The sequence below is a fragment of the Pelobates fuscus genome, chromosome 1, assembly GCF_036172605.1.
Source record: "Pelobates fuscus isolate aPelFus1 chromosome 1, aPelFus1.pri, whole genome shotgun sequence".
In the NCBI taxonomy this organism is placed as follows: domain Eukaryota; kingdom Metazoa; phylum Chordata; class Amphibia; order Anura; family Pelobatidae; genus Pelobates; species Pelobates fuscus.
The window spans coordinates 201,802,244-201,828,672 of record NC_086317.1 but is presented as its reverse complement, the minus strand read 5'-3'; the positions used below and the strand labels follow the sequence as shown (position 1 = coordinate 201,828,672).

Sequence of the window (26,429 nt, the reverse complement as noted above, 5' to 3'; positions counted from 1 at the left end):
TCCAGAGTGGCATTATGAGTTAAAAGACAGCAGCATGAAGTGTGACACAGGGGTTCAAGCCCTAGTGTGTTGTTTGCTGGACTTCTTTGCTTTCTCTGTGGTCAGGGGCTTGGTTCTTGACACTCAGAATTAGAAATGCCACCAGGGCTGTAAAGGTGCATGGCCGAGATAACAGAAAATTGCTCTCTACATAGTCCTCAAAGGCATCTTACAGATGCTGCATGACACACGTGAAAAGAATAGGTTTAGTCATGTGGAGAACCACAAAAGCATTATGTGTTCAAGTACTTCCCCCATGTATATAAAAAAAGAGTGTCTGACAAAATCACTTGCATGATCCCTAAATCATAACCTAGCATAAGCAGTGTAATAATGAATTTCTTCTGCTCTACTATGTCTTAGCTGTTGTGGTAACTAACAAGGTACTGCTGAGACAACTTATGTTCTAGTTAATTTTAATATTCCTTGTTATTCAAATTGGGTGATTTTTGACTAAGAGCATCCTTTGTGGGGTCAATAAGAATCCATTAGGTTAAAAAATATTATCATTAATTCTGCATATTTAGTGATTATAGAAGTGCTTGCACAATGCTCAAAACGCACTCTTCCGTAGGGAATTCTGGTTATATTTTGGATGAGTCATAAGGCAATATTAATAAACTTAAAAGTTTGGAAAAACATTTTTTAAAAAAACACACCAAAAACAGTCCCACAACACGCCCTGGAGTCACTGTGTCTGGGAGATAATTTAGTGTACTTTGCTTAAACTAATTATCTCCCAGGCACTAGAGGTACAAAATATAAAACATAAAAAAAACCAAGACATACATAGTATTAATAGGGACCCCCACAAATCCTATATCCCTGGATAGCCTGGATCTGACCACCCAAAGTGTCCATAGAGCACTCAGATCCCACGAATACAGCCGAATCGCCACCAAAGTAAAGTTTTGACCTGAGAAAAGTGGTAGCGGTCGGTCCCTTTCGGGAGTCCCAAAATGAAAGAAATATCGAACGGTTCCCCTGGCTCATAGGTAGCAATTGTTCACCTTGTTCATGCGAACAATCCTACCGAACAGCGCTCTCCTGGTTTGTCATGGAAAGAAGCAGGCGCTCATAACAAATCACCGGTGTTTGCGGGATCGAGTGTCCGCTTTAGAGTTCCAGACACTCGATGACCAGGTACCGCTGCCTGCTTTCTGGAGACAAGATGGCCGCCGTTTTCCAGCACACGTGTTGTTCGGCTATACGAATGGCGGCCACACAGAGAGAGCACTTAAGTTTGTGGGTTTTTTTTAAGTTAAATGAGCCAAGGGGTGGTCGGTGTTCGGTAGATTAGTCTACTGAACTCAAGGAAAAAAAACCTGGGACAAAGTAATGTGGGGTTTTGTCACAGTGAGCCTTAAAATGCAATAGTAGGGCTGGTTTTATTTTATCCTCTGCAACACAAAAAGGCCTGGATGTCCAAGGAAAACAACAATATTGGATGATCACAGAATACATTCCATGGTGAAGAAAAACCCTTTTACAACAACAAGCCGAGTGAAGAACATTCTCCAAGAGGTTGGCCTATCATTATCTAAGTCTACCATAAAGAGAAGACTTCACGAGTGGGTTCACCACAAGGTACGAACCATTCATAAGCCTCAAGAATAGAAAGGCAGATTACACTTTGCCATAAAAACATCTAAAAAAGCCAGCCCCGTTCTGGAACAGCATTCTTTGGACAGATGAAACTAAGATCAACCTGTACCAGAATGATGGAAAGAAAAAGGTATGGATAAGGTTATGAATGCTCATGATCCAAAGCATACCACATCATCTGTAAAACACGTTGGAGGCAGTGTGATGGCATGGGCATGCATGTCTTCCAATGTCACTGGATTACCAGTGTTCATTGATGATGTGACGTAAAACAGAAGTGGCCGAATAAATTCTGAGGTATATTGGGATATATTGTCTGCTCAGATTCAGCCAAATTCAGTGATGGCCAATGACTCAAAACCTAGGAGTTTTTTTTAAGGCAAAGAAGTGGAATATTCTGCAATGGGCGAGTGAATCACCTGATCTCAACCTGATTGAGCATGCATTTCACTTGCTGAAGCCAAAACGTAAGGCAGAAACAAACAGACAAACAAACCACGAACAAACAACAACTGAAGACAGCTGCAGTAAAGCCCTGGCAAAACATCACTAAGGAGTAAAACTAGCGTTTGGTGATGTCCATGCGTTCCAGACTTCAAGCAATCATTGCCTGCAAAGGAGTCTCAACAAAGTGTTACAAATTAACATTTTATTTATGACTGTTTTAATTTGTCCATTACATTTGAGCCCCTGAAATAAGGGGACTGTGTATGAAAATTGTTGCAATTCCTAAACATTTCATACGATATTATTGTTAAACCCTGTGATTTAAAGCTGAAACCCTGTGCTCTTCAATTGCATCTTGGTTGTTTTATTTCAAATCCATTGTGGTCGCGTGCAGAGACAAAATTATGAAAATTGTGTCAGTGTCCAAATATTTACTGACCTAACTTTACATCCATACACACATAAACTGCTTTATACATACATACATGCACACATACCCTGCCTGATACATACATACACACAATATCAAATGCATACACACAAACTGCCTTATACACAAATATTACATAGTTACATAGATGAAAAGAGACTTGCGTCCATCAAGTTCAGCCTTCCTCACATATGTTTTTGCTGTTGATCCAAATACACACTGCCTAAAGTTTTAAAACTACAGCTCCTATGATGCTTTGTCATTCTAAAACATTCTAAAGGCATGCAAAGCATCATGGGAGTTGTAGTTCTACAACAACTGGGGATCAACCTTTGGGTACCCCATGCCTAACTTATGTCATGTTACATGATATTGTTTTATTATAATGTACTGTTTCTTTAATGTTTATCTTAAGTTTGTCTCTTGGGCCACTCCATAGTTTGCATGCTGCTTCAGGTACTCCTCTCCCCCTCTACTGTTCCAGTGTTTTCTATGCTGTACATTCAAATGTGTTACATAGTTACATAGTTACATAGTTACATAGTTACATAGCTGAAAAGAGACTTGCGTCCATCAAGTTCAGACTTCCTCACATATGCTTTTGCTGTTGATCCAAAAGAAGGCAAAAAACCCAGTCTGAAGCGCTTCCAATTTTGCAACAAACTAGGAAAAAAATCCTTCTTGACCCCAAAATAGCAGTCAGATGTCTCCTTGGATCAAGCAGCTATTACCCCACTAATTAGAAATTGTATCCCTGTATGTTATGTTTTTGCAAGTATTTATCCAATTGCAATTTAAACATCTGTATAGACTCTGACAAAACCACCTCTTCCGGCAATGAATTCCATATCCTTATTGCTCTTACTGTAAAAAAAACTTTTCTTTGCCTTAGATGAAATCTCCTTTCTTCAAGCCTAAATGTGTGACCTCGTGTCCTATGTATAGCCCTGTTTATGAATAGATTTCCAGATAATGGTTTGTACTGGCCCCGAATATATTTGTATAATGTTGTCATATCCCCTCTGAGGCGCCGTTTTTCCAAAATGAAGAGATTTAAATTTTTTAACCTTTCTTCATGACTAAAATGCTCCATTCCTTTTATCAATTTTGTAGCTCGTCTCTGCACTTTTTCTAGTGCCATGATATCCTTCTTTAGAACAGGTGCCCAAAATTGCACCGCATATTCAAGGTGTGGTCTTACCAGCGATTTATAAAGAGGCAAAATTATATTTTCATCTCGAGAATTTATGCCCCTATTTATACATGACAAAACCTTACTGGCCTTAGCAACGGCAGATTGACATTGCATATTGCTACCTAATTTGTTGTCTATAACAATTCCCAAATCCTTCTCGTGTGTGGTTATCCCTAGTTCACTACCATTTAGGGTGTAAATTGCTTGTGCATTCTTAACCCCGAAGTGCATAATTTTGCATTTTTCTACGTTAAATTTCATCTGCCATTTTAGTGCCCAGTACCCCAATCTATCCAAATCCCTCTGCAGCAAGGCAATATCCTGCTCACATTTTATTACTTTACAAAGTTTTGTGTCATCTGCAAACACTGATACATGGCTTTCAATGCCCATTTCAAGATCATTTATAAATATGTTAAATAGAAGCGGTCCCAAAACAGAACCCTGAGGGACACCACTTACCACTTTTGTCCAGCGTGAAAATTTACCATTTATGACAACTCGCTGTACTCTATCCTTAAGCCAATGTTCTACCCAAGAACAAGAATACTCATCTAGACCAATTTCTTTTAGTTTGAAGACTAACCTATTGTGAGGAACCGTATCAAATGCCTTGGCAAAATCCAAGTAGATCACATCCACTGCAACACCCTGATCTATATTTCTACTTACTTCTTCGTAGAATGCAATTAGAATGCAAAAATGTGACTTGTTTCTCTCCTAACCTGTATGGAAGAATCGTTATTTTACCTGTTACATTCTACAGATCATACGACGAATAAACATCGCCAGATCTTCTTTCATGTGAGTTGTGACTGAGTAAACTATCTGGGAAGGTGATTTGGTATGGATAATCTCATCAGGGCAATGAGCGCCATGTCCTCCTGAAAAACACATTCATAGCCTTTGCAGCCGTTCCAGAATAGTAAAAGAACGCATCCAGCAGCTTGTACAGAGATTGCTGTGTCACAGGACAGATCATAGTGAAGTGTAACTGTGTGTATTGTATGAGAGGTCTGCATTCAACCCCAGCACAGCTTGTTACAGCTCACACAGTATACAGACACACTTCACTGCTACAGCCAGGCCTGTGTACCTCAGGCCATCATGAGTGGAAAAGGCTCAGAATGTGATAAAACACCACAGCATGCACCACATAGAGAAAGCCAGGATGAGGACCCAGAGCCCAGTGCATTGGCTAAACGCTCTGTGAAACCCACTTGGAAGGTTAAAGAGAACTATGAATCCATGAGAAGTGAACTATCAACCAGTTTGAAGCAGATTTGGGATAAAATCCTCACCCACGTTGATGTGATTTCATGTCCCAGCCATAAGGTACTGCAACTAGAGGGCGCCATAAAGCACCTCTCTGCTTTATATGAACTGTACCAGACTACAAGCAATAAATATAAAACTATTCTGCAAAACATTAACACTGAGGAATCATTAGAGCAACTTAACAATGTCCAGCTTCTTAACATGGAAAGAGGAAGCTTTATCCTGCTAACTAAAGCAAAGGCAGAAGCAAAATTAACGCAGCCACAGGACACTGTATTTCACGGATCCGTATCCACCAGACATTCTAAAAGTTCCTCTAGATCCCGAAGTTCAAGGCACTCAAGGCTTAGTGAACAGCTTATAAACGCCCGAGCCGAAGCAGAGGCTAGCAAATTACAGGCCGCATATGCAAAAAAGAGAGCAGACATGGAGGCTGAGGCTGCAACAATGCAAGCCGAAGCGGCAGCAATGGAAGCTCAGACAGCACGTCAAAGGGCAGCAATTAAAGCTTTAAAAGAACAGAGCAACTACGAGGCAGCTGCAGCAAAACTAAAGATTTTGGAACAAGCTATCAGTGCAGATGAAAATGCTAGTGAAAGGGTCAGCGTCAAGGCAGATATGGAAGATCCTTTCGAACGCACTAAGAACTATGTTCTAAACCACAGCAGCGAGCACTCAATTGCCTCCATTCTTCACGACAACACAAGGACTTCACCACACCACCAGGCAAAAGCCACCACCAGGTCTATAGCTCCCGCTCCCGAACTAATTGTACCAGCGTCTCAGATTATAGCTGCTACTCATTTGGCTATTTCGTCTCCTTTCCTTGATGGTATCAAGACATACCAAACCCAAGCACCCTCTGAGACACCCGTTGGTAGACTATACGTGAAAGTAAAAGACAGAAAAAAGTTGTTAGCTTTATTTCACACCGCCAAAACTGCTGGTCATCCGGGGATTACCAAGACGTACAAGGGTCTCCTTCAACAGTTCTGGTGGCCTTCACTTAAACAAGATGTGGTGGATTATGTGCAGGCTTGTCGTGTCTGTACACAGTGTAAGTCGCAAAATGTTAAACCCCGGGGACTCCTGATGCCCCTGTCTGTACCCAAGAAACCCTGGACCCACTTATCCATGGATTTTATTGTGGATCTTCCTTCCTCTGATGGACAGACAGTAATTTTGACTGTGACAGATAGGTTCTCTAAAATGGCGCACTTTATTCCGCTTAAGAAACTTCCTTCTGCGGTTCAGTTGGCTCGGGTGTTTGCCAAAGAGGTGTTCCGGTTGCATGGTATACCATTGGATATCGTATCCGACAGGGGTTCTCAATTTGTCTCTCGGTTTTGGAAGGGCTTTTGTGCTGAGATGGGGATCTCCTTGTCGTTTACGTCCTCCTATCATCCTCAATCTAATGGAGCTGCTGAGCGGGCTAATCAGTCTGTGGAGTTGTATTTACGCTGCTTCACGAATGCGCACCAGGACAACTGGTCTCATCTTCTTCCCTGGGCTGAGTTCGCCAGGAACACTGTGACACATTTGTCTACTGGCTTAAGTCCTTTTATGGTTGCTTATGGGTTCCAACCCTCTGTTCTTCCCGGTGTATTCTCCTACAAGGGAATGCCCGCTTTGGACGAGCACCTTACCTCCTTACGGAAGATGTGGGATCAGGTCCATGTTGCTCTCTCTCGTGCAGTGGTTGCTCAGAAGAGATTCGCTGATCGCCGTAGGTGTGCGGCTCCTACTTATGCTCCGGGTGATAGAGTTTGGTTGTCCTCTAGGAATCTCCGCCTCAGGGTCCCCTCGATGCAGTTTGCGCCCAGGTTCCTTGGTCCCTATAGGGTATTGTGTAGGGTCAATCCTGTGTCCTACTCCCTGGCCTTGCCTCCTTCCATGCGTATACCGAACACCTTTCGCACCTCCCTATTGAAGCCCTTGCTCTGTAATCGGTTCTCTGGCCCTCTCAGGCGACCCGATTCCCTCCGCGCAGTCTCTAGTGACGTGTACGAGGTGGCTGCTCTCCTCGATTCTCGTTTTTCTCGGGGTCGGTTGCAGTACCTGATGGATTGGAAGGGTTACGGTCCTGAGGAGCGGTCTTGGGTCTCTGTTTCTGATTTGCACGCGCCCTCTTTGGTTCGCTCCTTCCATGCGCGTTTTCCTTTGAAGCCTTCTGCTTCCCGCCCTCTGGGCGGTCTTCGAGGGGGGGGTAATGTCAGGGTTCCACGGGCGGCTCTTAGGGGATGCTGCAAGCCGCTCGCAGCACTCACCCTGGGTTCTTTGCCGGTCTCCTCCTCCTGTGTAGGTCGGCGAGCGGCGTCCTCACTGCCTCGCACGCCGCTCGCATCCTCCTTCTCGTCCCCCGGCGGCAGCGTGTATAACGCTGCACGCTGGGAGACAGCACATTTATGCAAACGCCGGGGTCAGCCACGTGACCCGGCGTTAAAGTCACAGTATGACAATCACAGTGGGAGGTATAGATATCTCCCACGTGTGATTGTTAATTCTGATTGGAAGTTATCCAATCAGAATTAACCACAGGGTTTATATACTTACCTTCCCTGCCCCTCAGTGCCCTGTTGTGGTCTTTGATATCTGTATTGCTGTTTGCTTGTAGTTCTCTCTGGTTACCGATTATTTGGCTTGTTTCTCTGACTCTCCTGTATTCTCCATCCCTTTGACCTCGGCTTGTTTCTCGTTCTCCCGTTTTCTGGCTCCCCTTACTCGGCTTGTCTCCTGACTATTCTGTGTGTGCTTAGCCCGGCCACTCTAAGGTCCGGTACGGCACCTTTTCTGTGTCTGTGTGTGTGTGTTAGCGTGTTGGGTTCCCCGAATCGTGACAGTATGTCAGTATGTCTGTATGTCTGTTAGTATGTATGTCTGTCAGCATGTCTGTATGTATGTCTGTATGTATGTATCTGTCATTATGTATGTCTGTATATATGTCTGTATGTCAGTATGTCTGTATGAATGTGTCAGTATGTATGAATGTATGTCAGTCTATGTATGTATGTCTGAATGTATGTATGTATGTCAGTATGTATGTATGTCTGTGTATATATGTATGTATGTCAGTATGTGTGTATGTATGTCTGTATGTCAGTATGAATGTATGTGTCTGTATGTGTGTATGTATATACCTATGTCAGTGTCTGTATGTATGTTAGTATGTGTGTGTGTCTGTATGTCCTTATTCGTGTGTGTCTGTATGTATGTATGTTAGCATGTGTCTCTGTGTCACCATGTATGTCAGTGTGTCTGTAAATGTGTATGTCTTAGTATGTGTGTGTCAGTATGTATGCCTATATGTGTGTATGTCTGTTTCAGTATGTGTGTCTGTTAGCATGTATGTGTGTGTGTCAGCATTTGTGTGTGTGTATCTGTGTACTTTTGTATCAGTGCATTTGTGTTTGTGTCTGTGTGTGTATTCCTGTGGTTGAGATTTGGAGGCGGTCCCTGTGGGCGGCTTGGAGGCGGGCCCCAAGGGGCCCACACCCTAAGTTGTGTTAAGGGTCCCAAAATTTCTGATGGAGGCCCTGCATGCAACATTTATCAATGTTGTATATGAATGCCATAAGTGTTTTCACATTGTGAATGAATACTATAAGGAAGAAATATTCTCTGAAAAGGCAGTGTTTGCATGAAAATGCCTGCAGGGACTGACTATACTCACCAGAACCACTACATTATGGTTGCAGGGGTCGCAGCTGCAAACAGACCTGCCCCTCCGACCGCCAAAGGTGGGGGCGCCGGGAAGAACCCTCTCACACGGGGCCCAGGAGATGGCCATTTGTCCACGTTGGGGCACCCCCAAATCGGCAGTGAGGCAGAGTAGGCAACTGCTTACCTGGATGGCAGGTGCCTACTCTGCAGATATATATTGCAATGGAGTGAGAGGAGAGAAGGCAGGAGGCAACAGTGTGGGTGGCGAGGGAGGTTGATCTGGCAGTTCCTCTCTCCTCCCTTGCGCGCCCTTTGTGATGCTGGGAGCTGAAATATGATGTCATTCTGGCCCTGGCATACTAAACAGCGCACGAGAGGAGAAAGGAAATGCACAGCCCCACCCTGAACCCCAGGGAGAGAACCCACACCAGTTCTCCAAAAGGTAGGGCCTCGAAAAAAAATATTTTGATAGTGTGTGAGTGTGTCTGACAGTGTGTGTGTCTGTCAGTCAGTGAGTGAGTGTGTATGACTGTCAGTGTGAGTGTCTGTCAGTGTGTCTGTCAGTGTGAGTGTCTGTCTGTCAGTGTGTGTGTGTTTGTCTGTCTATTAGTGCGTGTGTCTGTCTGTCAGTGTCTGTCTATCAGTGCGTGTGTCTGTCATTGTGAGTGTCTGTCAGTGTGTGTGTCTGTCTGTCATTGAGTGTCTGTCAGTCAGTGTAAATATGTGTGTCTGTCTGTCAGTACTTGTGTGTCTGTCAGTGCTTGTGTGTCTGTCTGTCAGTGTGTGTGAGAGACACGTGGAGGAGGTGGGTGGGAGAGACACATGGGAGGGCCGGGGGTGGGTAAGAAACAGTGAGGGAGTGGGGGGAGAATGAAACGTGTGGAGGGGCTGGCCGAGGGAGATGAGACGTGGCGAGGGGTTGGCGGGGGGATGAGACACATGTGGGGCCCAGTGCAGTTTTCGCACCGGGGCCCGGTGGTTTCTAGTTACGCCTCTGCTGGTGACTACAGTGTCCCTTTAAAAGACAGCATTATTATTTTTGGAGTTATCCTTTTAGACAAAGGAATAAATGCAGAGTGTATGTTGGAAAAGCAGAGCTCAAAGGATGCAAATGATAGAGTGAAAACAGAAGGAATGAAGCAAATCAATGGAAGTAAAAGCACAGGTTGTGAATGCAACCTTCAGTTTTTTTAAAACAAAAAAGATGGAGATAAATTAGTGAAATATAGCTACACCTATGTGAATGATTTTCATGGGGTATAATTCTGGCAGAAGCACTCTTTGAAAGTGTTAGTGTTTATGTGGGAGGAAGTTGCTTGACCCCATATAAGCTGTACTTAAATGCTGGTTGTGAATTCAGAGCAACGTGTATGAATACATAGTGCAATATGTCAGTGTTGTGAGTGAATACAGAATGTAACATGTTAGTGCTGTGTGTGAATGAAGCCAATGCTGTGTGTGAATGTAGGCTGTTAATGCTTTGTACAAACATAAAGCAAAACCAAATGTATCTGGCTTGCATATATATAGTACTGAGAGTGTTTTTCTTGTCTTGCTCCTGTAGGTAGGTTCCTACTCTGCCTATTGCCTACTGACAAATCCAGTCCTGTTGTATAAGTAAATTGTAAAATTGGGTGATTTGTTTCAGCTTGTTCATCCCTGGTAAATTATGAATGAGAATTCAAAACAAAAATAAGACACAACCCGTTTATTTTTTAAGATGAACTTTGAATGCATTTTGTTGCAAGATGTAGAATAAATGTTTGTGATTAATAATTTATTCCAAATTAACTTTGTAATAGTGATATCTTTGGAATTTGAGGTGTAATGTCTATGACGGATACATGATGGCATTAAAGTGGACAATTGGGTAAAAACCTGTAGATTAAATAACTCCAACACGCAAACACACCCCCTCTGCTTCAGTGAGACTTAGTAAGGAAGTGAGTGACCATCTCAGCCTTTCAGGAAGGAAGAGGTTTAGCACTATACACTGAGAATTATATACTGAGAATTATTGCAACCTGCAACAGTAGCATAGAAAAACAGATATTTGCTATATAGGTACACAGAAAGGACAAGATCATTAACAGAAGAGCAGATTCTAAATGGTGGAGATGATGACCTGATAACAGAATTAATATGTGGGGGAACAGTCATACTCAATAATGGGCAGCAAGATAGTGAAAGGATACTGAACACGAGGGGATATGGAAACAGATAAAGCCAGATATATTGACAGAGGTTGTGGTACAACAACGGGGAAAATTAAAGTCTAGGGCTGACACATTATCTCTCATCCTTACAGGATACTCTCAATCTGGTGCTGGTGATGTCCCTTCTCTAAGCCCTGGAAACGTAGGTAGGTAAAATTAAAGAATAACTGGCAAATGTGGAATAGTGTGCATGGAATAATTTGAAGCATCTTTTCATTTTAACAGGTTTACATTGTGTCATCCAGTTTTTTGTCTGTTTGGATATCTGTCTATAGTTTGAAGGAGACGTGCATGTTTACCTGGAGTCTCAACTAAACATTTGTAGCTGTTAAGTTTGTAAGGATCCAAGTTTACGTGAAACATCAAATAACAATGCAACTTTTCTCTGTAGGTGATGGGTTGTGCACAGTGTAAGGGGAATGATGGTGGGGAAAAGGAAGAGGGTGTCATGCAGAATATTCACCAGGATCAACGCTATTGTCCGGACCCTACACAGACCTTCCGCATCACAGACAATCATCTATCTCTTACCCCAACATTTGGATTTGGCGGAGTACATACAGGAGTAGTTTCAGGTACTAAATGAGAGGTTCTAAAACATAGAGGTGGGTCCTGAAGGAAGAGAGAGGTTATAGGCATTGTAAGGGAGCGAGGAGCTTTTGGAGAAAATCTGCTTCACTTTAAGAGAAAAAGTTCAAAGCCCAATATATTAAAAAATACTTTTCTTTCTTCTATGAATCTTCCTATAGTTCCTATAGAAGTAAATAATAATTATATGTTAACACTGATGGCAAAGGATATTTACCGCAGATATGAATTATAAAATACAATCTGTAAACAAGCAATGTATGTCTTTGTGAACAACCTGGTCTTTCGTGCCAATAAGAAAGGAGAAACAGCATCTACTACCATTGGAGGGTCATTCACTCATAGCAGTTCTGGGTTTGGGGTAGATATAGCAATATTGTATTCAGGACCCTAGGCAAGACAGTTTTTTTTTTCTTCTTGAGCAGCCCTAGTCACTTAGAGTATACTTTAAACCCGGCTAAACCCTAAAGGACCACTATAGTGCCAGCAAAACAAACTCGTTTTCCTGGCATTATGTAGTCCTTAGGTCCCCCCCACCCTCATGGCCCCCCTTCCGCTGGGCTGAAGCAGTTAAAACCTCTTCAGCCACTTACCTTTCTCCAGCGCCGGGCTCCCTCGGTGCCTGGGAACTCTCCTCCTCCTGCTGACGTCAGTGCCGAATGCGCATGCGCAGCAAGAGCCGCACGCATATTCAAACCGACCATAGGAAAGTATTACTCAATGCTTTCCTATGGATGTCAGCGTCTTCTCACTGTGATTTTCACAGTGAGAATCGTGGAGCTGCCTCTAGTGGCTGGATTAACCCTCAGTGTAAACATAGCAGTTTCTCTGAAACTGCTATGTTTACAGCTGCAGGGTTAAAACAAGAGGGACCTGGCACCTAGACCACTTCCTTGAGCTGAAGTGGTCTGGGTGCCTATAGTGGTCCTTTAAGTTGATCAGCCATTCTTTAATGTGACTTTGAATATTTCTCAGAAGGTCTTCACAAAAAAAAGTCACTACATAATACAATGATTCAAATCGGGAGGCATAGGTGGGCATAAAGCCCAGATTTCTTTTATATGCCCATTTCCTGCCGTTCTACCTGTATTGCGACTGCAGAAACTAGTCATGGCCAAGCTCACCTCATCTCTTACCAGTGTCACCACCAATTGACAAGTTTTCCCGTTCTGCTAACAACTACATCACTATCTTCACACTGCAACTCTACATGTGATGCTCACAGGCTAAGGCATCCAAATCACTATAACAGTCTCATGCTTTGGTACTCTATATAAGCATAGTCCTCACTGTCAGGGCCGCCATCAGGGGGTGACAACCATGATGGTTGTCACGGGCCCGGCGGTCCTGGGGGGCCCGGACTGCTCTGGCAGTCCCGGACCCCACATTCCCTCTCTGCACACATAGATAGCAAATATCGCGATCTATAAGTGCAGCTGCGGGCCCCCGGTTCTTTGTTACTGCAGAGGGGGCCCAGCACACTGTTTCTGCACATTCCGGTCCCCTCTTCCAATAACTCTTGCGAGACCCGCGGCCTTCTGAGCATTACCACGGGTTACTTGGAAGAGAGGACCGGAATGTGCAGAAGCAGTGTGCTGGGCCCCCATGCCACTGGACCACCAGGGAATGAAATCTCCCCCCTCCCTGGACACAGGTAAGAAGCATGGAGGGGGGAATAACATTTAATTAAATTGAATACTAAATTAGTGTGAAAATGCCCCTTCCTCCCCCTTCCCCCCTAGATTGCAGGCCCTAGTTTGCACATTTACACACACACTGCATACACTAATACAACACACACTGCATACACTACCCTGACACACACTCTGCATACACAAATACAACACACACACTGCATACACTACTCTGACACACACTCTGCATGCACTAATACAACACACACTCTGCATTCACTAATACAATACACACACTGCATATACTAATACAACACACACTCTGCATACACTAATACAGCATACACTACCCTGACACACACTCTGCATACACTAATACAACACACACACCGCATACACTCATACAGCACACTCTGCATACACTTATACAACACACACACTGCATACACTAATACAACACACACACTGCATACACTAATACAGCATACACTACCCTGACACACACTCTGCATACACTAATACAACACACACTCTGCATACACTATACAGCATACACTACCCTGGCACACACTCTGCATACACTAGTACAACACACACTCTGCATTCACTACACATTAACACACACTCTGCATTCACTACACATTAACACACTCACTGCATCCACTACACTGACACACTCTGCATTCCCTACACTAACACACACTCTGCATTTGCTACACTAACACACATTCTGAATTCACTACACTAACACACACTCTGCATCCGCTACACACTAACACACTCTCTGCATTCATTACACATTAACACACACTCTGCATTCACGACACACTAACATACTCTGCATTCACTGCACTAACACACACACTACATTCATTACACTGACACACACTCTGCATTCACTACACCGACACACACTCTGGATTAACTATACACACAGCATCCACTACACAAAGATCCTGTATTCACAGTACACACTACATCCACCACACATTGAAACACTCTGCATTCACTATACAGAGACACTGCGTCTAATACACACACTACATCCACTACAGACACTGCATCCACTAAACACATTGCATCTAGTACACACAAACACACACTACATCACTGTACACACACTACATCCACTACTCAGACACACTCTGCGTTCACTATACACTCTGCATTCACTTCACTGCACAAACAGTATCTAATACACAAACACTACATCCATTACACACATTCTAATTCACTTCCACTATACACACCACATTCAGTCCTGCGTCATTGTTAGCGGACTAGGTAGGGTGTGGGCGGGCCCGGGGGTGAGGGAGGAAGAGGGGAGGGGGGGACCCAGACCATTTCTGCTCTACACACAGTGTGCATTGGTTTGTGTGAAATATGGTGTTATAAATATCCTTTTTTCTATTTGTAGGAGGGATAACTCTCTTTGTTGCACTATATAACTATGAGGCAAGAACCGAGGATGATCTAACTTTTGAGAAGGGCGAGAAATTCCACATTATTAACAACACGTGAGTATCTTTGCTAGGGAAATGTGCTACTTACAAACAATCGGAACATGTGTGTTCCCTACATTCCTTAGGTAACAAATGTATGTGTTTGTGCATTACAAGAGTGTTCACATGTTTCATCCACTGAGGTGAAGTGTATGCCTTGTGTGCACATTTAGTTAGTATGTTTGTATGCACTCCATAGAACTCATTATATTTCTCTTTGCAGTGAGGGAGACTGGTGGGAGGCTCGATCACTGAAAACAGGAGAAACAGGGTACATCCCCAGTAACTATGTTGCACCTGCAAACTCCATCCAAGCAGAAGAGTGAGTACAATAAGCAGCATAATGGCAGCACATGGACAACCTGTGAGGCGGTGGGGCTAATATACAACCTGTTACACAGATGGCCATTAATGCCTCATACAAGCTGTAGGTAGGTGGCAAGGGACATGTAGTTTAAACTGCTTGAAAATTGTTAACAGTGAATGGAGGGACAGTGCCAGAGGACTCCAGGCAGTAATAGTATAACCATATTAATGAAATCAAAAGTGGAAAAATACACCGGCTCAAACAGGAACACAACAAGTATACAATGTTTCAGCATCAAGCCTTAATAATTGACGCTGAAACATTATATATTTGCCTACTTTTGATTGTCTGTTTGGAGGTTGCATTCCTTTGTACCATGTAATAGCGAAACTATTCCAATCCCTTGAATGCCACACCATATTACTACCAATTAAATTACATTAAATGGTTAAAGTACTTACAGTGTCCCTTAAATGAGTACCCCCAGATTTAAATTGTGATTCATGCTCTTACAATGTGCTTTACAACTAATTCCGTTTTACATTAACTAGTCATTATCAAAAACTATGGGCCTTAATGGCCTGTTGTTGTTAGTGCCCAGCCTGCCTTCTGTGCCAAAACATTAAAGAGACACTATAGTCATCAAAACCACTACAGCTTAATGTAGTGGCTCTGGTGTCTATAGCCTGTCCCTGGAGGCTTGAGTACCTTAAAAGCTGCCTTTTCAGAGGAAAGACAGTGTTTACATTGCTGCCTAGTAACACCTCTAGTGACAGGCACTCAGACAGCCACTAGAGGTGCTTCCTAGTCAAGTGCTGCACAGTGTAAATCACTAGTGTTCAACATCTCCAAGCCTTGCATGGAGACGCTAAGTGTTCCCCATAGAGATGCATTGAATCAGTGCATCTCTATAAGGAGATGCAGATTGGCACAGCATGGCTTTTTGCCGCACAGGTGCAATAATCTCTATAGGAAAGGATCGGATTGGCTGAGATGATCAAGATTGATGGCCCCAGCCATGGACGCAGAGCTAGGCGAGGCCAGCTGTGGCAACACCAGTGCAGCATGGAAGAAAAGGTAAGTAAAATCACCTTTTTACTAAGATCGGAGGGGGTGGTCACCTAAACAGACACTTCTTGACAATAGTGTCAGGAATACATGTTTGTATTCCTGACACTATAGTTTTCCTTTAACATTAACTATATTGGATATACATAAAGATATACACCATACTAAATATACAATCAAAAACTTTTATTACAAGTAATAAGCAGGTAAAAACAAATAAAAATAATGACAAGGCTTGCATAATACAACGAAAGTACAAATGTAGTCTCAATCCCACCAGAATCTGAAAAATCGCGTTACAGCTCTTACTCATAGCATATCATACTACACTGACGCCTTTTTCAAAGGAAAAGCATTTAGTATTTTTGTTAATAGCCATTGTCCGCTAGAGGTCAAATATTATTTAGTTCCCATTAAATAAACTTGTAGTTGTTTGTGCTCTTTTTGTAGTGATAATAATTTTAGAAAATCACATCTAGGATTTGGGAAGTACATGCTAAGCATACTGAGTATTCAAGGAGCCTTGAATTAAAATAGAACATTAACAGAACCGTGAAATAGTTATGAGAACACTGAGAATGGACACAAACTCAACAGTTTGTCCTTCAGTCAGTCCCGCCCAGGTCTCATTAAAAGCATTTTGTATGCGCCAAAACAACTTTTGAAATAAAATTGATTATTTGTTAACAACTTAAGGACAAAGGATCTTACTTATCCACATTTGAAACCAAAACAGTACCTTGAATTTGAGCTATATGTTTGCTCCACTGTAATTTAAAGGACTACTATAGTGTTAAGAATTAAATTTTTTATTCCTAACACTAAAATGTTCCTCTCCTCCCCCCACTGAAAGGGTTAAATAACCCTTTCAGGTTAAACAACCCTTTCTCTCACTCACTTGATTCCAGCGCTGATGTCCACCAGTGCTCGCTCTGTCTGCGCCTCCTCCAACATCACCGCCGAGGGGGGACCTAATGCCTATAGTGTTGCTTTAAGGGCTTCTCTTCAAGTGTCCCCATAAATATTATATATATTTTTTTAAAGGACAGAAAGGGCTTTCATTTATTTCCTTTTGTTCAACCTATTGTTCTTGTAACATATTGTAATTGTCTCGTTTACTGTTAAATTTCCCCCTTTATAACATTGTAAAGCGCTGCGGAATAGGTTGGCTCTATATAAATGCCAATAATAACGTATACCTAAAATAACATTATCTGTTAATAAAATGTTAAACATTTGAATAAATTTAAAAAAAACTACTCAAAACAGATATTTATGCTCATAATAATTTTTACACATCTAGTGCAACTAATAAAAATAATTCAAAATAGATATCAGTCCTGATTGCTAAATGCCTGATATGTTTAGTATCTAAATTAATTTAAATACTGCACGCATTAGTCCTTCCCCAGAGTAAAAGTGAATCAGTGCATTCACTTTTGCATTCACATCAGTGCATAGGGATTAAAAGATACTGGATGTCCAGCGTGAGGACGTCCCGCGTCATTTCACAGACTTAAACTCCATGAAACAGCAGGAAGTGCCTTTAGTAGCTGTCTAGGAGACAGTCACTAGAGGCAGTCTTAACCCTGCAATGCAAACATTGCAGTTTTTTTTGTTTGTTTTTTAAATGCAATGTTTTACATTGCAGAGCTAAGGAGGCAGTTTAAGGAGAATGAGGCAGAAATTGCTCTAGTGATGTGTACAGAGTAAGTCAAAAGCATGATAAGCTAATCCAAACTCATACAAAAAGTTTCCATGCACACCTTGGACATGCCTGTATCACAAGCAGGCACTGGTAGATCTGAGATTCAGCATTCTTACTCGATTATTCTCTCTGGCCATTTTCTATTTTCTAGATGGTACTTTGGGAAAGTTAGCAGAAAAGATGCAGAGAGGCAGCTCTTGAGCGAGAGCAACCAGCGTGGAAGCTTCATGATCAGAGAGAGTGAAACCACCAAAGGTAAGGTGCTGGCAATTGCATTTCAAGTGTACTCAGAGATGCTGTATCTATTAAAGTCATGGTACTATGCCCAGTTGGTGAAACACTAATCAAAAATTCATTGCTGATGAATTACTATTATTGGTCTCTAATGTACAGGATGTAGCGAGTGCTCTCTGTCTCTGATGCTATGATACTTTTATTTTGGTGTATGACACATTGAGACCCTGTGAAATGTATTTGTATTTCCTTATGTAAATCAACATGATTTAAGAAATTTAAATTTATATAACTCTTCCCAGTAAAGCCCTTGTTTTATTTTTGTACCTCAAATCCCCATTTTTCATATTCTCCTTTCATTCCTTCCTTACCTTCTTCTCAACTTTTCGTTCATTTTTTATATTTCCCGAATCAATATATTCCTTCATGCTGAATTTAGGGTGTCTCATAGCGCTAAGAATTTTGATGGGCCTACTGAAATAAGTTGAATTACATTTCTATTGTCATAATAAATAAACAAAAAAATCTCGGAAAATGTATATTGTAACTTTGGCCTCTTTCAAAGCATGACCTTGGGGCTACCACTCCAAGAGCCCCTGTGTTAATCTCTGCCATTCTCCTCACTGGCTGTTTCTCTCTTCAGGAGCTTACTCACTCTCAGTCCGTGACATGGATGACATGAAAGGTGACCACGTGAAGCATTACAAGATCCGAAAATTGGACACTGGAGGATATTACATCACAACACGGGTCCAGTTTGATAGCGTAACAGAGCTGGTCAAACATTACATGGGTACATTTTCTTTTAGAATTTTTTATTTTTTTATTCTACAAGTGCAGTTAGATATGTCAAACAGTAAATGTATCTGCTTTTTGGGCGATGTATGTGGAATTCAGAACCACAAACCAAAACTGACATGCTTGGCCATTTATTCCATGCAGTTACAAAATACAGTAAATGCAGCAATTGGAAAAAAAAGCAATAAAGCACTAGCAGTGAAATATCAGGTCAACTTGACACACAATAGTAACGTGTGCATGGTGAGAAAATTCAGATTGGACAATCCATTTTTCCCAAAAAGGAGCAATTTCCTACCATTTGGTTCACATATTAAGTGAGAAAAAGTAAGCAAAAAGGGAACAACAGGATGAGCAGCAAAAGTATACAGTACATATACAGTATATGTCCTCCTTTTCCCCCTCTATTGCTTACTTCTCACTTGATTTGTGAATAAAATCAAGATTTAGTGACTGTCCCCTAGCCATCATATGTTTCCCCATCAATCATCTGCTTTTTAGGCACCCCATGTGGAATTTAGAATCACAAACCAGAACCAAAATGCCATACTTGGCCATTTTGGTTGGTTCATCATTTAGGTAGATTTTAGCTCAGTGTTCATAAATTCTAGCGATCACCCAGTTGGCCAAAATTCAGACAAAACGCAGTTCAGACCAAAATAAATCTCCAGGTCTAATGGTAGCTACTCATTTATATAGTTAAATTAGAACTATTGTGGAATATTGTGGAATCGTGAGTGTCCAGGATAAGACATCGCAAAACTATAACATAACTGTAAACTATGAATCGGGAATGTCAGCAGAGTTTAGCCTGTATGTAAGCTAGGCCACAATGGTATTTGTATAATTTGTATCAAACTTGTGGACCCTCAAGTCTGGCCCACAAGTCACAAGCTATAGAATTTTCCAGGTAGAAAAAACAAGTACAGAAACAACCTTGTCACTTCAAGTCACTGTCCTTTGCAAGTGCATCAGATTTATTTTGCAAAAGTATAGTTTTCCTTCTGCATTATACTGCCAACTCGAGCCACCACAGTGATAGCCAGGGGCGCATTTGCCTTGGGCGGCATTTTCCAGGGGGCGGCAAAAAAAGCCGCCCCCAAACGCCCAGGGCAAATGCCTTGTTAGCCTTGCGGCTAACAGACATCCTGGGCTGGTGGCTGCTGGGCTGGTTGCTGGGCGGGCGGGCGGGCGGGCGGCTGGCGAGGGAGCACTTCCTCTGAGCTGTCTGCTCAGCTCCCTCGCGCGCCGCAGAGTGAGGCTGGGAGCCGGAATATGACGTCATATTCCGGCTCCGCCTCCCAGCCTCACTCTGCGGCGCGCGAGGGAGCTGAGCAGACAGCTCAGAGGAAGTGCTCCCTCGCCAGCCGCCCGCCCAGCAACCAGCCCAGCAGCCCGACCGGCAGCCCCACTAGACCCCAGGGAGAGGGAGAACCCCCCCAGCATTCCCAAAGGTAAGGAGGCTGGGGGGGTAAATTAAAAAAAAAAAATGAGTGAGTGTGTCTGTTAGTGAGTGTGTCTGTTAGTGTGTGTGTGTGTGTGTGTCTGTTAGTGTGTCTGACTGTGTGTGTCTGTTAGTGTGTGTGAGTGTGTCTGTTAGTGTGTGTGAGTGTGTCTGTTAGTGTGTGTGAGTGTGTCTGTTAGTGAGTGTGAGTGTGTCTGTTTGTCTGTTAGAGTGTGTGAGAGTGTGTCTGTTAGAGTGTGTGTGTGTGTGTCTGACTCTGTGTGTCTGTTAGTGTGTGTATGTCAGTGTGTGTGAGTGTGTCTGTTAGTGAGTGTGTGAGTGTGTCTGTTAGCAGCTAACAGACACACTCACACACTCACTAACAGACACTCACACACACTGACATACACACACTAACAGACACACACACTAACAGACACACTCACTAACAGACACACTCACACTCACTAACAGACACACTCACACACAGACACACTCATACACTCACACACACACACTGACAGATACGCATCCATTAGCTAACAGTTAGCTAATGGATGCGTATCTGTCAGTGTGTGTGTATTTAGAAGGCGGGGGAAGGGTTGGGTGGGGGTGGCGGGGGGGTGGGGGTGGGGGTGAGGGGGGCGCCTGAGTTTTGTCCTGCCTAGGGCAGCACAAAACCAGGATACACCCCTGGTGATAGCGAGAAGTAGGCTGCAGGTTACTGCTGCCGAGAATCACAGGACAAGGTGGAGCTCTGAAGACTGGAGCTGTTGTCATCTTGTTGGAGCATTTGCCAATGAGCAATCACTGTGTCAACGTTATGAGTGAATTCCTTCTTCCCTATGGTTTCAGATTTGAGACAGGGGTGAGAGTAGAGAAATAATGTGATAACCCCAGAATGTCTCTCAGTCATTGCCAAAACTGTGCTAAAAGTGGTTGAGATGAACCTCCAGTGTGAACCTCTAGTGTAAACGAGCAAGGTAATTCGCCCTTGAACACTCCATATACAGGAGTATATAAGGTTACAATTACAAATCGTGAACATGCCCACAGTAGGCTTATTTCCACTGTATGTGGTGGGCTGGGGCGGAGGAGTTATTTTTGGCATTGAGCTCAGCGAGGTGGGAGATGTCAAAGATTTTTGGACATCACTGACAAACAATTTTTAGTGTTAGAAAAACTTTTTTTGGCCGGATTGGTTTAAGTGTAGTGGTACCCCTGGGGGGCAGTGGGCGGGGGTGGAAAGCCTAAGGAAGGCGGTTAGAGCTGTGTGTGGCACAAAGCCATTGGCTCACAATGTATCATTTTTTAAGATGTCATCAGTGTAACGTTATGAATATATTTTTATATGTTTTTAAAAATATTTTTCTATACTGGTGTTAAATACATGCTCTAGTTTTTCAGAAGAAGTTATTGAGAGAGATGTTATTGAAACATCAAAGAAATTGATGAAATGGTCTAGAGCAAGTAAATATAAATAATAAATCATTTAGATAGTGAAAAGCACATTCAATGGATACTGTATGGTTCACATAAGAGTCCTTCCTGCCAAAGAATAGATGTGAATAAAGAAGTGGCTCTATGGTGAGATTACAACCTGACATGGTATAGTTGTTGCTACTGAGAAAGTAAGGAAGCAGGAATGTAGGAGTATATATAAGGAATAAGTAAATTTTGAGAACAGGAAAGAGAGTGATAAAAAGCATGGGTGGATCCAGAAACTATTGTCGGGAGGGGCAATTATTAGAGTATTTAAAGGCACACTCCAGGCACAATTACCACTGTGGTCCTCTGCAATCGCTCGGTCTCTGTGACTGTGTCCTCTCTTGGTTTTCCTCCTATCTCTACCAACGCTCATTCAGTGTCTCCTTTTCCAAGGATACCTCCTCCCCTCGTCCTGTCTCGGTTGGAGTTCCCCAAGGCACTGTCCTTGGTCCCCTTCTATTTTCTCTTTATACTACCTCTCTTGGAAAACTTATTGACTCTTTTGGACTCCACTACCACCTGTACGCTGATGACACTCAGATATACCTCTCCTCACCAGTCCTCCCCCCTGCCGTACTGCAACGTGTCACTGCTTGCCTTTCTTCCAACTCTGACTGGATGTCGTCACGCTTTCTCAAACTTAACCTCTCTAAAACTGAACTCCTTGTCTTTCCTCCTCCTAATACTGATCCTCCTCTCTCGCTCTCCCTACAAGTCAGTGATATCCACATAAGTCCATCCCTGCAAGCGCGCTGTCTTGGCGTCATACTTGACTCTGGTCTCACCTTTGAGTCTCACATCCAGTTTGTTGCCAAGTCCTGTAGGTTCCTACTTAAAAACATAGCCCGCATCCACCCCTTTCTTACGGAAGTTGCTACCAAGGAGCTTGTCCATGCTCTAGTAATTTCCCACATGGATTACTGTAACCCTCTCCTGATTGGTCTCCCCAAAAGTATTGCCCCGCTACAGTCTGTAATGAATGCTGCAGCTAGACTGATTTTCCTCTCTAGTCGGTCCTCTCACACCTCGCCCCTCTGCCAGTCCTTACATTGGCTCCCTGTATCCTACAGGAGTCAATTCAAAGTGCTAACCCATACATTTAAAGCACTGAACAATTCCAGCCCCTCTTATATCTCTTCACTGATCCATAGGTATGCCCCTCCTCGTACCCTCCGCTCTGCCCGTGACCACCTCCTGACCACTGCTCGCACCTGTACGGCCAACTCGCGCTTGCAGGACCTCTCACGGGCGGCTCCTCTCCTATGGAATAGCTTGCCTACTGCCATCAGACTCTCCCCTAGTCTTCAATCATTTAAGAAGGGCCTTAAAACCCATCTCTTCAGGAAAACTTATGGCCTCCCAGAGTAATCTCTACCTTACATACCTGTCTCTTGCTCTCTCCTATGGGACAGTGCTTTGCTCTCTCCTCCAGCTCTGCTTCACTCCTACTTGATATTTCCTGTCCTAATGTTTCTAATACCCCACCTCCTATAGTCTGTAAGATCGTTTGAGCAGGGTCCTCTTCAACCTATTGTTCCTGTAAGTTTTCTTGTAATTGTCCTATTTATTGTTACATCCCCCCCTCTCAAAATATTGTAAAGCGCTACGGAATCTGTTGGCGCTATATAAATGGCAATAATAATAATAATAATAATAATAAGTTCCCTGGTGCCCTCCCAGAGAGGTGCTGTAGGGTCAGGATAGCGGCTGCAGTGTCAGGATAGAGGCTGTAGTGAGGAGATGTAAAAAAAGCCTGGGGCTTACCTTGGGATGGAGGAATCATTACCCATGGTGATCCGGTGGGAAATGCTCCTTGTGGGAATCTCCTACATTCAAAAACCAACACTACACATAAATGCACACTTGCATTTAAACGTCAACAACACATACAAACACATTCACACAAACAGACTTCATACAAACACATGCTTATATCCAAACACGGCTCAGTGCTAAATACAACCCTGCAAACATGGGAAATTGGTAGAGCCCCAGCTGTCAAAGCATTGTCCGAGTTGCACGACAGATAGGGTTCTACCTTTTGTCCAACCTTGCAATTGGGGGGCCCAAAAAAATTCTTGCACCAGGGCTCTTTCTACTTTAGTTCTGCCACTGCATCGGGGTGGATGTCATGATAGCATGCCAGGGAGTGGGGGGGGGGGGGGGGTTTTGGTGTATAGGTCATGCCTCTGACATCTTAATGCTCAAGCTACTGCCACTTAGGAGTCAAATCACTTTTGTTTGTTTATGCAGCCCTAGCCACACCTCCCCTGACTGTGACTGACAAAGCATACATGAAAAAAAAAACTGGTTTCACTTTCAGTCAGATGTAACTAACTTTAAAAGTTTGTATCTCCTGCTGTGTAAAATGAGCTTTAATTACATATAGGAGGCTCCTGCAGGGTTAGCAATCTATTAAAAGAGCAGGAGATAAGAAAATCTAAATTAAACAGATTTAGCAATAAAGGAAGGATGAATATTAGATGACTCTTTACAGGAAGTGTTTAGGAAGGCTGTGCAAGTCACAGGCAGGGAGGTGTGACTAGGGTGCATAAAGAAAGTGATTTAACTCCTAAAAGGCAGAGAATTGAGCAGTGAGACTGCAGGTGCATGATCTATACACCAAAAGTGGTTCATTAAGCTAAAGTTGTTTTGGTTACTATAGTGTCCCTTTAATGATGGCTGGATGAAAACATATAAATGTTAAAAAAGAAAAAAACATATGCATTTATACATTTAATTATATTTTTCCAGAAACACAAATACATATTTGTTAAATATATATAGTATATAGAGTAGACATAATAAAGTAGATAAAAACCTGCAAAGTGACGGTTCCCATTTAAGGTTTTAATGGGCTAAGAAAAGGGAAGGATGAAGATGAGTAGAATAGGATTTGACACAAGGGAAGAGCGTGTTGAGATGGAAGAAGGTTGCTAAGATGGAGTGATTGCAGGGGACATAGGAGGAAGGTTATACAAGATGTTCTTGGATACAGAAGAGAGGGTATAGTGTGCTGAGATTAAGGGTGGGGAAAGGTCATGGATGGGGTGGTGCTATGCTGAGATTGAGGATGTGTAATGATATTTGACAAAGTAGGACAAGAAAGTGGACAGAGAATGTCTCGGATAAATATTTCTAAGTCTATGACCTCCAGGCATGAAATATCCTATCCGTCACCCTTGACATCCCAATGTAAATTACTGACATCTCCAAACAAGAACCTACTGCAGGCAGCTTCCAAATGTCAATCCAATGTGTCTCACAATGCCATTGACAATGACTAATTTTTGACTAATCCATTTATAGAAGATTATTTGGGTAATACCATAAAGCATATGTATGTTTTATCATAAATGTCTAGTAAATGAATGCTAGCTATTATGTATGTTTACAATTTGTGGTCATGCATATAGAAGGACAAATGTTAATAAGGAACCTACCAAGTTAAAAATACTTTCTCAACCTAGACCTCGCAATATACAAACTGAGAAAAAAAATGAAAAAAAATTAAATAAGTCAGCATACACTTATGAAAGACTAAAGTTGACTAATTACTATTTATACACTAAAAAATTAGCATTTCCTTATGTACAATCCATTGATATCAGATTAAAACCTGAACTTTAAAATCTGTATGTGTAATAAAATTTAGTTCTGATAGCTGTAAAGTAAACTCTGGTTGATATTCTGAATTTAAGGCAGTGAGGTTATGATTTGCAATGTTTACTGAAATGCATGAAACAGAGCTAAAATTCCTACTGCTCATGCATGTGCTAAAAGTCGACAAGGACTAGATTGAATGTGGTTAATTGTTTTAAAGATGTAAATAACTGCAACATTAACCACTTTCAGCCTAGTCCTTCTTGAAGTTGAATTATGATTAATATCCAACACATACAGCTTTTTTTTTTGTTTTGTTTTTTTTGACAATCAATGTTTGTTGAGGCAGAAGTGCATAAGGTAACTGTAACGGACCGTTTCGCTCAGAAGGGGATAAAAACCGTTTAGGCGATAATCCCCTTTCCCATAGACCAGCAGCTACTGCAATCACCAATCTCCCGAACTGCAAACTGTACGAATTCACCAACTCCCGAACTGCAAACACACGAACCCTGGAATCAGCCGAACAGGAAAAGCATACAATCCGCTTACACTCCTGGCAGTCAGCATACAATCCAATTCCCCCAAAGAACGAGACGACACATCGCTTTGAGGGTTAAGCAGGAACTCATTTACTCAGGGCTACCTGCCCAGTATTTATGCAGGTCTCCCACCTGGTGGACACTCCCCTAGGGGACCAAATGGAAGACTGTAACAAAGGACAGACATAAACCAATTACAGACACACAGCAGTAAAACATTCCCACAATGCATCTTGATCTCCTCCCTCTATCCTGGAGATAATTAGAGAAGTAATTCAATTATCTCCCAGGACAGAGGCAAAACTCCATTACACACATGGGACACAAAATACAGTGAAACACCTTAAAATACACAAAGTTACCTTTTATACATAAAACACAGACATGTCACACATCCCCAGATAGCTCAGGTCTGAGTGCACATTATTAGGTGAATGGCACTCAGACCACACAAATACAGTTTAATCGCCATGGAGCCAAAGTCTTTAATCCCACGAATAGGCTCCATGGCATGGCTATCTGGGTTAACACATATTCTCATATACAAACTACCAAATGCCGGTGTTCGGTTAAACTTGTACGAATAGGAACCAGGCGACGGACGGCTCAGCGGTGTTCGTGCAAATAAGCGTCCCTACCCCTT

General features: G+C 42.6%; 1 protein-coding gene across 2 annotated transcripts in view; it reads left to right on the top strand.

The window, feature by feature from the left end:
• FGR (FGR proto-oncogene, Src family tyrosine kinase) overlaps window positions 1–26,429 on the top strand; it is a 151,233-nt gene that overhangs the window by 57,531 nt on the left and 67,273 nt on the right. Inside the window, exons 1-7 of one of the 2 annotated variants that reach the window (XM_063453631.1) lie at window positions 10,743–10,765; window positions 10,963–11,016; window positions 11,262–11,445; window positions 14,510–14,609; window positions 14,818–14,916; window positions 17,829–17,932; window positions 18,555–18,704. In XM_063453631.1, the coding sequence (XP_063309701.1) occupies window positions 11,265–11,445; window positions 14,510–14,609; window positions 14,818–14,916; window positions 17,829–17,932; window positions 18,555–18,704 (634 nt within the window). In that variant the 5' untranslated portion in view covers window positions 10,743–10,765; window positions 10,963–11,016; window positions 11,262–11,264. Of the gene's footprint in view, window positions 1–10,742; window positions 10,766–10,962; window positions 11,017–11,261; window positions 11,446–14,509; window positions 14,610–14,817; window positions 14,917–17,828; window positions 17,933–18,554; window positions 18,705–26,429 lie in introns of those variants that run through there. The other variant, XM_063453624.1, reaches the window with a different exon arrangement.